This window comes from Schistosoma mansoni, chromosome W, assembly GCF_000237925.1.
Source record: "Schistosoma mansoni strain Puerto Rico chromosome W, complete genome".
Classification (NCBI taxonomy): Eukaryota; Metazoa; Platyhelminthes; class Trematoda; order Strigeidida; family Schistosomatidae; genus Schistosoma; species Schistosoma mansoni.
The window spans coordinates 22,402,728-22,418,355 of record NC_031502.1 but is presented as its reverse complement, the minus strand read 5'-3'; the positions used below and the strand labels follow the sequence as shown (position 1 = coordinate 22,418,355).

The 15,628-nt window shown below is 34.0% G+C and overlaps 1 protein-coding gene across 1 annotated transcript in view; it reads left to right on the top strand.

The window, feature by feature from the left end:
* The window catches only part of Smp_152410 (hypothetical protein), a gene marked incomplete at both ends in the record, with an annotated part of 15,941 nt that extends 7,309 nt beyond the window's left edge, over positions 1–8,632 (top strand). Inside the window, one exon of the mRNA XM_018788999.1 lies at positions 8,427–8,632. Within this exon, the coding sequence (XP_018654486.1) occupies positions 8,427–8,632 (206 nt within the window). The remainder of the gene's footprint in view (positions 1–8,426) is intronic.
* Positions 8,633–15,628: the final 6,996 nt, after the last annotated feature.

Genomic DNA, 15,628 nt, shown 5'->3' with positions numbered 1-15,628 from the left:
GATCCCAGTCAAATACACTATTACACACACGACTCTCGTTCTCTATTGCCTGTTGTAAGATCCATTTTGAGGGTTTCCTGTGTGAAAATCCCTCCATACAGTCATTTGCAACGTGTTCTTAATGGTTTCTTCAGTTGTACATTTTTGTTAGTCTTTTTGATGCCATTTGAGATTGTATTGTTTCATTTCATAATAGTTTTCTCTTTTGCTTCCACTGAGTTTCTATGTTTCTTTCTGAACTGTATCTATGTTGTTTTAGTTGATATTTAATCTTGGCGGCAGCCATATTGATTGTTCCCTCTTTGATTGTGTTGCTTGATTTGACTGGGATCGTGCATTGTGGTTGTGAATTGAAGCACATTCCCAGAATTGGAAACACTTTGTGTGATGTAGATGTAAAGGCAAGGATTGGCAAATTAAGTGAGGCATTCCCACAATCGAAGAACATATAGGACTGTCAGCCAACATCAAAATAACAATCTTCAATACGAATGTCGAGATAGTCCTACTGTACGGAGCTGAGACTCGGAGAACTACCACAACCGCATTTGTTCTGTACATTTATCACAAAATGATTGAACAGGTTGTTTAAGTGTATGACCTTGAACACACTCTTCCGTTTTTTGAATCCCTCATAGCATGATGCACTGTTAACCGCTCGTAAATACACTATTACACACAACAGAACGCCAGTGCAACCATTATTGTCAGAATTCGAGCATCGAACAATTTATAGCGAAAAGAAACAGACCCTTATCTCGAGAGCAAAAACGAATGACGCTTGATCGACAAATATTTCTAAAATCCTTACTTCAATAATCGTTTACTTTCTACTTGTCACCCTACAACAGCAAACTAGAGGATATCAAACTGCTTTAAAACGCAGTCATGGGTGCATTAACCATACTCTTTGCAAAGTCTCCTAACATATGCGTCAGTACAGACATTCAGTTGTAGCTGTATTCCTCAAACCACATGTAATTCTCGCGAGGTGGGATCGTGGATGAACACTGCTTAGGAGTCTCACAATAGAACGAAACGGCCGTCCAGTGCTTCAAGGTTTTCCATCATAGTCTAATGATTGAATAACCTCAGTTGAATTTCAATAATCTGATTTCATTCAATATCCATTAAAAGAAAGAAAAGAAAGAAAAAAAAGAAAAAAGAAAAATCTCATGAGAATTCAAGCGTCAATATGATGATAAACTATTATTGTATTTCTGTCAATTTATTACATTGATATAACTTTTGATGGTTGATTAAATTTCATTGACTGCTAATGTTCAAAGATGTTCAAAAGGCATTACATAATAATCAATTTATTCAATAGAAATCATTCATCATAGTTATGTAATCATATAGAGAATGATAGTTTAATATGTTATTTTTTCTTCTTCAATTTGCATATTTTATTAATTTAATAAGTAGGATACAATAAGTAAAGATGGATAGAGGTCAGTAGTGGAATCCAGTTTGATGTGCGTTTCGTCCTATTTAGGACTCGTCAACTGGATGTAACTACATCTCAGAGTTGATGTTCACTTTGGGACTCCAAGATATAAAGTAAATAACACCAAGTGTATAGTACACAATGTTAGTAGTATATTAAAATTGATTTCGATGTGTAGAAATATTGTATTTCTGAAGAAAAGGCCTACATTAGGTTACGAAACATCAGAAAAACAGCTTTTCTACTCATTGGGATATAACAAAACAAATATATGTATCAGAAGGGGGTTTTGTGGATATTACAGTAATTTTAACAGTTGAGATCACGAATCAATTGAAGCTAGACCACCATGGAAAACCTGGAATTTTTTTCTGGAGTTCTAATGAGAAGTAGTGACCAGTGGAGTTCAACTAGGTCTGTTGTGAGATACTAACTCACTGAAAACATTGGTGGATGTGTCACTCAAATTCATGGACTGGTTGAAGGTAGACATTAATACTATTGGATGCTAACACCAAGGTTAGAATTTTAAATACAAATGTCAAGACAGTTCTACTGTATGGGGCGGAGACGTGGAGAACTATGAAAGCCATTATTCAGAAGATACACGTGTTTATTAACAGTTATCTACACAAGATACTTCGGATCCGTTGGCCAGATATTATCAGCAACAAGTTACTGTGGAGACAACAAACCAGATTACAGCGGAGGAAGAAATCAGGAAAAAGCACTGGAAGTGGATTGGGCACACTTTGGAGAAATCATCCAACTGCGTCACAAGGCAAGGCCTCACATAGAATCCTGAAGGCCAAAGAAAAGGTGGAAGAACAAAGAATACATTACGCCGAGAAATGGAGACAGACATGAGAAGAATGAACAACAACTGGATAGAACTAGAAAGGAAGGCCTAGGATAGAGTGGGTTGTAGAATGCTGGTCGGCGGCCTATGCTCCTTTGGGAGTAACAGGCGTAGGTAAGTAAGTAACTGTTGGATGTCGGCTCAGTGGTTCTAGAGGTTAAGCGCTCGCGCGCGAGACTGATAGATTATGGGCTCGAATCTCATGAGGTGGGATCGTGGATGCACACTAACGTGGAGTTCTAAATTAGGTCTATTTGGCCGTCTAGTGCTTTCAGGTTTTCCATGATGGTCTAGCTTCAATTGATTCATTATCTCAACTGTTAAAATATATATGTATATTTATTATGATCTATAAAATCTTTAGAGATTCCTATCATAATCATAAACTGTTTTCAGATAATTATAATCTTCTTTTTCAATAAAAAGAAAATCATAAAACTTGTTATAAGTTAGTTCTATGTTGAAGATTTTTAAGATCAGATATCTTTTTTGAAATATACTACTTGATTGTCACTTTTTATTACAGTAGTATATTATTGTTGAAAAATGTTGAGTTTTGTAAGTTTTTAGACAATTAACCAAACACGTTAACATGAGAAATCTTGATTAGTTTTAGATGATTTGTACTTTCGTTGTCTTATATATATCTCTGTTAGGAAGTTGACAACATGTAACACTTGAATAATATATATTACTGATCATAGTTTACAAAAGATGATAAATTCATTCAGTTGATATTAAACTTGATTTATATGTGGGCTGTGATACTGCCCGGGTGACCAAATCGAAATAGATGGTTTACTTAGAGGGTCACATCCGGGGCCTTTGACCTAAAGGTCTGATCCACAAGGCAGTGGAGCAAGGTTAGGAGATGCAGTCACATGGTAGACGGTGCCATTTGTTCCCTCAGCATCCTAGAGACCATATGCACCATTGGATTGAAATGAGGGTTTTTCATCTTCCCTAAGTGGACTTTCTGTATCCACCAACCCGATTAAAGTGTCGTACATTTCCTTTACTTCCTTTCAATATCGTAAACAACACACCTGTTGCAAGGAGGCAGTCAGTAGGATTTTTGTGACAGTGTCTGTTTACACGTGGCCATATGAGAGCACTTCGATAGAGATAGCTGACTCTCCCCACCGTCGGCCATACCAGGGCATTTGACATCTACCTAATGATCACAAGGGGCTATCAGGATTGAAATCCAGTCGTTACATTTTCGAATATTATATAACCTCATATTAATTAAATGATCGTTAAAGAGGTTAGATGAGGGAATGAGCCTGGTTAAATCGTGATATTCTTTATTTTTAATACAGACTCCTTGATCGATTGACTCAAATAGATAATTATGCTAAAATTGATTACTTAATGCATGTTTATAAACTTATTAAACTTACGAGTAATAAGCCAAGGTGAAAACAGTTTTCTTGTAAAGATCTATATTACTGATTTATGAATATTTGTACGACCTTTAATGACCTACTATGGCTTTTTCTTTTTCTTCTTCATCCTCTTCTTCTCCTTCATCTTGATCATCATCTGCTTCTTATAATCTTTCCTTTCTCTTAAACAGACATAACTTACTTATTTACGCCTGTTACTCCCAATGGAGTATGGGCTGCCGATCAGCATTCTCCAACCCACTCTGTCCTGTGCCTTCCTTTCTAGTTCTAACCTATTGTTGTTCACTCTTCTTCCTCTCATCCTTCGGCCTTCAGGATTCTATGGGAGGGCTTGCCTTGCGATACAGTTGGATGATTTCCTTAATGTGTTTCCTACCTACTTCCAGTGCTTCTTCTTGATTTCTTCCTCCTCTGAAATCTGGTTTAAAACAAACATAACATTAAAATGAAATCTAAAATTCATGGTTTAATTATGCATGACTTAGTTTTATAATTACCATATGAAAACAACTATAAAAGAGAGAGGTATATATGTTCTATTCTATTTCATCTTGTATTAGTAAGAGTTAGACATTATTTTTATTACCACTAAAATTTATGGCCTACTATCACTTCTTTTTCTTCTTCTTTCTCATCCTCTTCTTCTCCCTCTTCTTCTTCTTCTTCACTATCATCATCTAATGGTCTTTCTATTCTCTTAACCAAACATTACTTAGTTACTTACGCCTGTTACTCCTAATGGAGCATAAGCCGCCAATCAGCATTCTCCAACACACTCTGTCATGGGCCTTCCTTTCTAGTTCTATCCAATTACTGTTCATTCTTCTCATATCTTTCCCCATTCCTCGGCATAATGTATTCTTTAGTTTTTCTCTTTTCCTTTGACCTTCCGGATTCCATGTGAAGGCTTGCCTTGTGACATAGTTGGGTGATTTCCACTTCTAGCGCTTCTTCTTGATTTCTTCCTCCTCTGAAATCTGGTTTAAAACAAACATAACATTAAAATTCATGATATAATTATGCATGACTTAGTTTTATAATTATCATATGAAAACAACTATAAAAGAGAGAGTTATCTAGGTATATTCTATTTCATCTTGTATTAGTAAGAGTTAGACATTATTTTTTATTACCATTGAAATTTATGGTTCATCATCAATTAATTAATATTACTAATGAGGTGATATTTTCGGTTAAAGATTTTCTTCAGTTTATCTTCTTTCGGTATTCCTTTCTGTCTGGTACTCTGTTTGTAGAACATATACATATACATATGTATATGTATATATATACTTATTATGAGTAATGTTGACAGCTTCTTCTTTATCTCTAATGATATACAGATATATTATTATTATTAGATAAGAATGTAGTAGATTAACAGGTAACTACTAAAAGATTAAAGTAATGGACTATATTGAACTTCAATTACCTTGGTGAATGATTACATAATAATAATAATAATAATAATAATAATAACACTATACAATAAACGATTGAAATGACTTATTTTCATTTCCAGACGATCATTTTCTATATCATTATGTACTCGAATGTTCCTATTGATATTTACCAAATGTAATTAATCAGTCTCTTATTAATATATATATTTGCATTCTATACAACTTGCCTCGATTATTGACTTCATTCACAAGAATGATAAAGAAAGATTGATAATGAATATCATTTCTGAGATACAGGTACATCTAGTGGATGAGTTTCAAATAGGATGAAACATGCGTCTTGGATTCCACTACTAGCTATGATTCATATTTGCTCATTTGTTTGGGGGTTATAAAAACACTTAGACAATTAACCGGTAACTTAAATCTTGATATGTGTGAACACTATTTTATCTATTTATTTAAACACATAAACATTGGTAAAAGGAGGCACCGCATAGATATGCGCCACATATATCTTTCGATTTGTATAAGGGTAGAGATACTGTCCAGGTGAACAAATCAAAATAGGTAGTTTTCCTAGGAGGCAACACCTCAAGCCTTTGACCTAGAGATCTAATCTACAAGGCAGTAGAGCAATGTTAGGAAATGCATTCACATGATAGACGGTGAACATCAATCGGTTCATATGCCATTTGTTTCCGTTAGATCCTGAAGCCCATGTGCACCATTGGTTTGGAATCAGGGTTTTCCAACTACCCTAGGTGGACTTTCCGTGTCCATCAACCCGGTTAAAGCACCGGGCATTCGCTTTTCGTCCTCTCAATTTCGTAAACAACACTGGTACCACGAGAAGGCAGTGAGTAGAACTTCTCTGGTAGGGGCTATATACGCGTGACCATGTAAGGGCATTTAGAGAGGGAGAGCGGACTCTCCCAAACGATGATATCACTTTTTAATGTATTTATTATGAAATTATTCAACTGTATTCATTTGAAATAACGAAGTTTAGTTCCTTAAAGAAAAGAAAAGATAGACCATTATAGAAAACCTGGAAGCACTAGATGGCCAAATCGTCCTAGTATAGGACTACTCAGCAGTGTGCATCGACGATCCTGTTTGCGGAATTCAAACTCAGAATCTTCGGCTTCACGTGCGAACACTGAACCTCTAGACCACTGAAGAGTGTCATACTAGGATAAAACAGTCATCCAACCCTTCTACTTTTTCCATAGTGGTCAATCTTTAATCGACTCGTGAATTCAACTGTATTTATTTGAAATTACCAAGTTTAGTTCTTTAAAGAAAATAATATTAGAAGATAAACGAGATGACGTAATAGGCGAAAAACTATAGAAATCAATTACGTAATATAACTGATTATAAGCTTATTATAATGAAATGATTCAAAATGAATTATTGGTTTTCAAATTTTTTTTTCCTCTTTAATGTCACGCCAAAAATTTTATTTGTAAGGTTATTTCTGTCTTAACGACAAACACATTTTTGTATTTTTTTTTAAAAAAAAAGAAAAAAAAAGGATAAATGATACCATTAATTAATGAGGTGATCGATTCTAGTTAGAAACTACATTAGAAAAAAAGGTAGAAAGCTTTTTTTAGTCAACAGACTATATAGAATGACGTGACATTTGTATAAAGATTTCTTAAACTGTCTATAAATTAGATCATATAAGTAAAGAATATTTATTTTTAATAGTTGAATTCATGAGTCGGTTAAAGATAGACGATTATGGAAAACTTAGAAGGACTAGATGATCAAATTGTCCTAGTATAGGACTACTCAGTTGTGTGCATCGACGATCCCGCTTACGGAATTCAAACTCAGAACCTTCGGTCTCACGTGCGAACACTTCACCTCTAGACCGCTGAGGAGTGTCATATTAGGATAAAGCGGCCGTCCAACCTTTATACGTTTTTCATAGTGGTCTAGCTTTAATCGACTCATGAATTTAGCTATTAAAAATTACCACAATCTCTATGAAAGCTATTCGGTTCCATTTCAATAAACTTTACAGTAATCGGTTATCAACTTACAAATCAAGTTTTTACATTCATATGGAGAGTACTGATATTTTTAAGAGAAAGGTATAACAATAATGTTAATCATATACATCATTAGGCACAATTTACTTCACTTCTCTTGAATACAAAACACTTTAATAAGTTGGTCTAGCTATCTGATAATGGTTAAATTCTCTGTGGTTATGGTTAAAGACTTTATAAGCTGTTAGTACAAGGTATTTCAATAAGTTTCCTATTTTTTAATCGATACTGACAATAAATATTAAGTGATCACCAATATGATATTAACAGTTCAGGGATCAATATCTGAATAATGTGCTTTTTATCAGAAGGGGTTTTGTAGAGATTTCAGTATTTTCATAGTTGAAAGCATGAGTCAGTTGAAGCTAGACTACCAAGGAAAACCTGGAAGCACTAGACGGCCGTTTCGTCCTAGTATGGGACTCCTCAGCAGTGCGCATCCACGATATCACCTCGCGAGATTCGAACCCAGGATTGGTTGAAGTTAGAGATTAACACCATCGGATACCGGCTCAGTAGTCTATCGGTTAAGTGCTCTGGTGCGAGACTGGTAACTCTTGGGTTCGAATCTTGCGAGGTGGGATCTTGGATACGCACTGTTGAGTAGTCCTATACTAGGACGATTAGACCATCTAGTTCTTCTAGGTTTTCCATAATGGTCTATCTTTATTCGACTCATGAATTCAACTATGAAAATGTACTTTTTATTTCGATGCATATTTCTAGCAATCACCATATCTCTGATTGGGCTGCTTTGTAAGTTGTACAGTGATATTTCGTAAACTGTTTCAAAAGCACACCTGAATACGTTATGCAAATAATTTACATAATGATGTGTTAAGACAAACAAGAAAGCTGATAACTTACTGAAATATCTAGATGTAAGGAACAGGTAGCCCAGATATTCCAGTAGGCCGCCTCAAACGAGTAATATTTCTAAGACTGTTCTGATGAAACCATGACTGAGATCTCAAAAACCTGTACTATATACTTCTTTTTAACATTTTGTTGAATATGTTTTATTATCAGGACTACTCTTTCACATTCTTAATAACCATCTGTTAGCCTAATCAAGAAAATATACTGTTAGAACGGTGAGTATTTGAAAGATATCCTATCTAGTTTAGATGTATCTGGAAACGATCAATGTTCTCATGTTATATCAATCTGGATTTCAATATCTGAAATGGCAAAATGGTTATTGTTTAATTAATCCATACTCTTTTTTATTTTTCATAGCTGATCCCCTCCAAATGCGCTCATTGTACCATGAAGATGTATTAAAGGTCAATGAAGGAAATGATTTATTATTATCATGTCGTGTACGTGGTCGACCTACACCATTAATTTCATGGTATGTTAATCAGACAGAAATTAAAAATCCATGGAGATTAGAAACCGGACGTGGAATAATTCAAAAATCACGGTATGTTTCTGATAATTAACAATATGGTTTCTTACAAATAACGTTTTATGTTTTACCTTTACGTAAAACGTTGTAAGTTCACCTATCTGGATGACGTACGTTAGTATAAATTCGATTGACAATCTCACTTCACTAGATAGATTGAAAACAATCAAGCAAATATAAGTGAACAAAGTTAGTAGAGAAAGTAGATATAACACTGAAAACCAGCTTTTATAACTCAAAAAAAGAACAAACTAATAATTTATAAGCAAAGATGGATAGTGGCTAGTGGTGGGATCCATTTTAATGCGCGTTTCGTCCTATTTGAGACACGTCACCTGCATGTACCTGCAACTCACAGTTGATGTTCACTCTAGAACTCGAATCAAGTACCGTTCGCTTACTTAGCTACTGAGTTCTGATAGCTGCCTGGTTGTGCGATGGGGCTGAAGTTTAAATTCACTTGTTATTGTTTGGTTGAATCTTCCCCTTGATATTTAGGACTGAAATTGATCAGTCTGTTATTGGCATATGTTTATACTGTGCATATTGCCTCAATATTGTCTCAATTCACAAGCTTGTGAACCAAACAATACCCAGTGAATTTTGGCTAATAATTTAGTTATACATGATAATTGAAAAACTAATATGACCAATATGAATAGATGTCACGTTGTAAATATCCATAACAATATAGAGTTACGCTAGAACCTCAATACTTCATAAAAGTAAACATTTTAGTCAATTTAAACAATTCAGTATTATCTATTTTCATACCGACTATGTTTTCATATTTGATTTTTTAAAATTACCGGTATAACTTATACAAAGAGTCGTTAAGTAAATGGATCGACGATAGAAATAAGATGGTGGTTGGAGGTAGTCAACAGGAAACCCTGGACCTGAGTTTAGTTCTACTTTTCACTTGACAGCAAGATGTACCTGTAATCTTGAGGGAACTTGATTCGATAGCATTCAATCAGCACTAAGAAGGACTTGACACGCATGATATTGATCACTACTCAGTGATCAATCAATTGGGATCGACTGTTGTTTCTCACTTTATAAAGATATTAATTCTTATATAATAGTGTTGTTATTTTATTAATCACCATGATATCTGTTCAAATGAAACTTTTTAAGTCGTAGTTGGTATCTGTCAGTTATGCTTATCTACAATTTAACTTACTTACTTACTTAAGCCTGTTACTCCCAATGGAGCATAAGCCACCAAACAGCATTCTCCAACACGATACGTCCTGTGCCTTCGTTTCTAGGTCTATCCAATTGTTGTTCATTCTTCTCATATCTGTCTCCATTTCTCAGCGTAATATGTTCTTTGGTCTTCCTCTTTTCCTTTGGCCTTCAAGATTCTATCTGAAGGCTTGTCTTGTGACTCAGTTGGCTGCTATCCTCAATGTGTGTCCTATCCACTATCTATAATTTAAAAGAAACTCATATTCATTACATGATTAGAATTGATACAAGTAAAATTATCGTATCAAAATTAATCACTTATTAACTATAAACTAATAAATAAACATGATATTGACTACTAAATAGATAAATAGATACTATATATATCAATCTCAAAAAAAATAATTTCAAAAATTCAATTTTAGTAATTCAATGAACTATGTACAATAAGAATCAACTTATATTTATAGTAGTTTCAATGATTGAGATCATGAGTCAATCGAAGCTAGACCACTATGAAAAACCTGGAAGCACTAGACGGCCGTTTCGTCCTATTGCGGGGCTCTTCAGCAGTGCACATCCACGATCGTGCCTCACGAGATCCGAACTCAAGATCTATCAGTCTCGCACAGCGAGTGCTTAATCACTACACCACTGAACTGGCCGGCATCCAACGGTGTTGATATCTAACTTCAAATTCAATATGAAAACTTTCATTATGATTATATATTTAATTAATTAATTATTTAATATTACCGAATTCTAACGAATACTAACCTCCTTCTAGCCACGGAAACCCAACAAACGTACTGAACTACAAATACTAACATAAGGGAATATAAATAACTATTTACATTTATTTATATATATATCTATACCTCCTTATAACTACAGTTATTTCGTTAATGGTAATTCACTACTTATATATAGATATATATACTTTGATACCTCTATATATATAAAAGGATACCTCTTTTCCTTCTTTTTTATAAATTAATTTATTATTGAATCTAACAAGTAACTAAATTCGACAGATTGACCTTTCTATGTTATATATTAAACTAATAATCATAATACTACTAATACTACCATTATTACTACTATTACTACTACTACTACTATTAATGATAGATGTATAGAACATAGTTTATTTTATTTGGGGGTATCAAAATTTGACATTCGCAAAAAAATTGTAATATAACTTTAAACAGTATACAATCATTTCATCATGCACTCTGACATGCACATTTATACAGATAGATAGATATATGTGCGCACACACACACACACACAAAAGGGGTTCTGATACGCACACACACACACACACTTATATACTATATCCATTCTTTAGTATAAAGGAATTTTTTTCGTTGTAAGTGTAGTACAACCTGTTAAACGGGTTAATAAGGAAACTGATATTAATAATACTACTAATAATCATAATAAGTAATTTTGATATGCCTTTTTTAACCTTTCAACAAATCATATTGCGGTATATATTAATAGATTGTTTATATAATACTTATATTTGTTTCCATACATGAATTGAATATTGGTTATGTATTGTATACAATGAAAAAAAGGTTGATGTTGATGATAATTTGAAACTTGATTTGTATTGAAAGATGGAATTATTTATGGAATGTATATACATACATATATCGCTATCAGTAATATTTTATAAGAATTATAAGGAACTGCCGTTCAATTTCATGGAGAAACTACATTGAAAGTGACTAATTGGTTATAAACAATGGTGGATAGTGGTTAGCAGTGAAATCCAGTTTGATGCGAGTTTCGTCTTACTTGGGACTCGTCAGCCGGATGTACCTGTATCTCAAAGTTGATGCTTGTGAATTAAGGCTATATCGAGACAATATGCAGAGTATGCACGTATGCCAATAAGAGACTGATCAATTGCAGTTCTTAACATCAATGGGAAGATTCAAAGAAACAATAAAAAATGAATTTAAACTTCACCCCAATGCACAACCAAGTAGCTATCAGGACTCAGTAGCTAAGTAAATAACATAATGGCGTCTTGAAGAGAACAGTACTGGGATCGAGTCCTAGAGCGAACATCAACTCTGAGATGCATTTACATCCATCTGACCAGTCACAAGTAGGACTAAACGCGCATCAAACTGGATTCCACTACTAGCCACAATCCATCATTGCTTATAATGCTTGTGAATTAAGGCCATATCGAGGCAACACGCACGTGTACACATATGCCGATAAGAGACTGACCAGTTGCATTCCTTAATATCAATGGGAAGATTCAAATAAACAATACTTAGTGAATTTTATTTTTCATTGAGTTTGAGATTATTAAGACGGTGATCATATTATAGTAAACAAGAACACAAGTGCGCGGCAAACAAATGTAGTGAATATAATATTACAGAACATCTTAGTGAAATCTAAGAATGTCAATCAATAGTCTCAGACTGCATTATTCTGATCGTTTTCATATCAATCATTCTTTTTTCTTAAATCTTAACCGTCTACCTTCAGGCGTTTCACTTTCTATTGACGATACATACTACTTATATCTGCTGACATCAGTAGCATACACCACAATATAAATGTTTACTGCTAAAATAAATTATTCAATTACTATTAAACAGACGATAGAAATTTTACTCGAATTCGAACATTGTATAAAATATTAATCCATTAAAAAGTCGATAATATTCAACTAATTAGGATTGTTTATGTAGTTGAAATCATGAGTCAATTGAAGCTAGACAACCATCGAAAACCTGGAAGCACTGGACAGCCGTTTCGTCCTATTGTGAAACTCTTTAGCAGTGAGTATCCACGACCCCGCCTCGCGAGATTCGAACCCTGGATCTATCAGCCTCGCGCGTGAGCGCTTAGCCGATAGACCGATAGGTTCTACAATACCATGTAACAATAAAAGTTAACAAACTATCGGTTTTAATGTTGAACCCTCATCATGAGACCTTAAGTTGCTTAGAGATCATGTATACGTACAAGTTTGTACATTTATACTAGATCAAAGATTCTATCCAATTCCTTGAAGGTTTTAGTTTTTTCAGTCTTACACTGTATTAGTTTATAACGTAAACTATAAAATAGACTTCACTTTTACATTTTCTTTTTTTTTGGAATAAATTATCCAAGTTTATTAGATGTTAATACAATTGACTTTTAAAACAAACACCACCCCCCTTAATAATCTAATATTATAACCTTCCTTGGTAACAATTAAAATTTAAAAAAAATTTTTTTTTCTTTGTTTTCATATTTTAATTTTTGATCAAAATTTTTGTTTTAAACAATCAAATTCATATTGATTTATTATGTAATTAAATTAAATTCCACTCATATGACCAAATGAAGATTATTCATGTGTGTTGAATATTTATTACTAATAGTGGATATAAACAGTATAGAATGCTTAAATTCACTTGATATTGCTTACTTGAACCATCCCATTGTTGTTTAGGACTAAAATTGATCAATCTCTTATTGGCATATGTTCATATAAAGCGAATTGCCTCAATATTGTCTTAATTCACAAGTATTCTAATCAAAGATAGATATTGGTTAGTAGTGGGATGGAGGACAAGTGTCTCGTCCTATTTGGAACTCGTCAGATGGATGTTATCTGTATTTCAGAGTTGATGTTCACTCCGGTACTAGGTTCAAGTCCCAAGGTGAACACTAACTCTTAGACTCAGGAACATCCAACTGATGAGTCACAAATAGGATGAAACATGGGTCAAACTGGATTCCACTTCTAGCTACTATCTATCTTTGCTGATAAGTACAGAATACTTTTATCATTCATGTTTGTGATCTAAAGTCCTTGATATTTCTTGAATAAAATATTTTTTATAAAACAGCAATAGAATAGTTGATTTGATTATGTTGAAAAAAACGTTTACTAAAGTTAAATGTTATTCCCAACTATCTACAAGTCAAAATTATTTCAATTGCTGCTGCCTCTGAAACAGTAAGCATCAACATACACAAGGTAAAAAGCAAGACAGTTTTGTTGTATGAAGATGAAACTTGAAGAACTATCACAACGATCATCAAAAAGGTACAAGTATTTATGAACAATTGTCTGCGAGAGGTACTCAATGTCCGTCGGTCAGACACTATCAATAACAACTTACTATTGGAGATAACAAACCAGCTTCCAGTTGAAGGAAGAATTAGGAATCGGTACTGAAGGTGGATAGGAAATTCATTACGAAAATCACTAAACAGTATCAAGAGACAACCCTTAGCTAAGAAAAGTGCAGGCAAAAGAAAAAGGCGCAAATCAAATAGCATGTTGCACTGTGCACTGGAGTTAGATATCTAAAGAATATGCAACATTTGGCAACAACCTAAAAGGAGAGACTAGAACAGATTTGGTTAGAGGTCTATGAGAGGTAACAGACATAATTTTCTAGGTAATGCAGTGTTTAAGACCACAATACCTCCGACAACTTTATTCTAGGGTTATAAACATTTAACATTATTCCAATTTTAATCATTTTATAATCTCAAGTAATCCGCGCAAATTAATTGAGTGATCCATAGTTCTCTGAGCATTTGTGAATAGTCTCAAGGTAGATCCTCAGAGTTCCAGTGTCACATCGTGACTCGTATAGTTTAACCAAACGAAATAGTTATTATTTATGATCCTGAATAAAGTTTCACCATATTACAAACTGACCTTATTCAAAATACCTCTGAAATTTCATATAATTCAAAATATTGGGTTGCCTTAACTTTTCATGTTTTACTAACCCACCACTGGGCAATGATTCTACGTTATGTAAATAATCTTGTTTTATATAAAGCCTACAACATGAATTTCCTTTCAAGTTTTACATAAACTTTAATCACCATGTTAGCCGGGAGATTCAATTAGAAGGTACATATTCAATGGAAGCATGATACAAACTGAACTATTTTCTCTATTCATCATATCGGTTTTGAACTCTTTATTGATGGTTAGATTGATTTCTCTCAACAAAAACTCTCCATAAACTACTTATTCTTAAAGTATACATGACATTTTCCTTTAAAAAAATAAACCATTAGAGACATCAAAAAAATTAATTGATTTATTAATACAGTTTATTATTTGAATTCATGAGTTCATATAAGGTAAACCATCATGAAAAATCTGGAAGTAATGGATGACCGTCTCGTCCTAGTATGAAACTTCCCATCGAAGTGAAACCACGACCCTGCACAGCGGATTCAAACGCAGGACCTATTGATTTCGCACGTGAACACCAAATCTCTAGATCACTGAGCCTTTGTCTTATATACATATTGTATCCTTTCATTTTGCGTTTATATTTTGTTTTGTTAAACTGTACACTTTTCAAGGATGGATAGTGGCTAGCAGTGGAATCCAGGAAAAGGCGCGTTTCGTCCTATTTGGAACTCGTCAGCTAGATGTAACTGCATCTTAGAGTTAATGTTCACTCTAGAACTCGAACCCAGTACCCTCGCTTCAAACGCCATCGCGTTATCCACTCGGCCACTGAGTCCTGATAGCCACTTGCTTTTGTAATGGGGTGAAGTTGAAATTTACTTAGTATTGTTTGTTTGGATCTTCCCATTGATGTTTTTAGGACTGCAACTGGTCAGTCTCTCATGATCTACTTCGGTATCAGTACTGCTCTAATGATAGATCTAATCCTAAAATTGTAGATTTGTCATGATGTAACTGCCTAACCTATAAGATCTTACTTGGAAGTCACAATATTGTTTACACTGACTCATCTCGTCACAATCATCACCAATATATGATGGAGAGCACATTTAGACCGGGGGATAGACACATATTTGGTCTGAA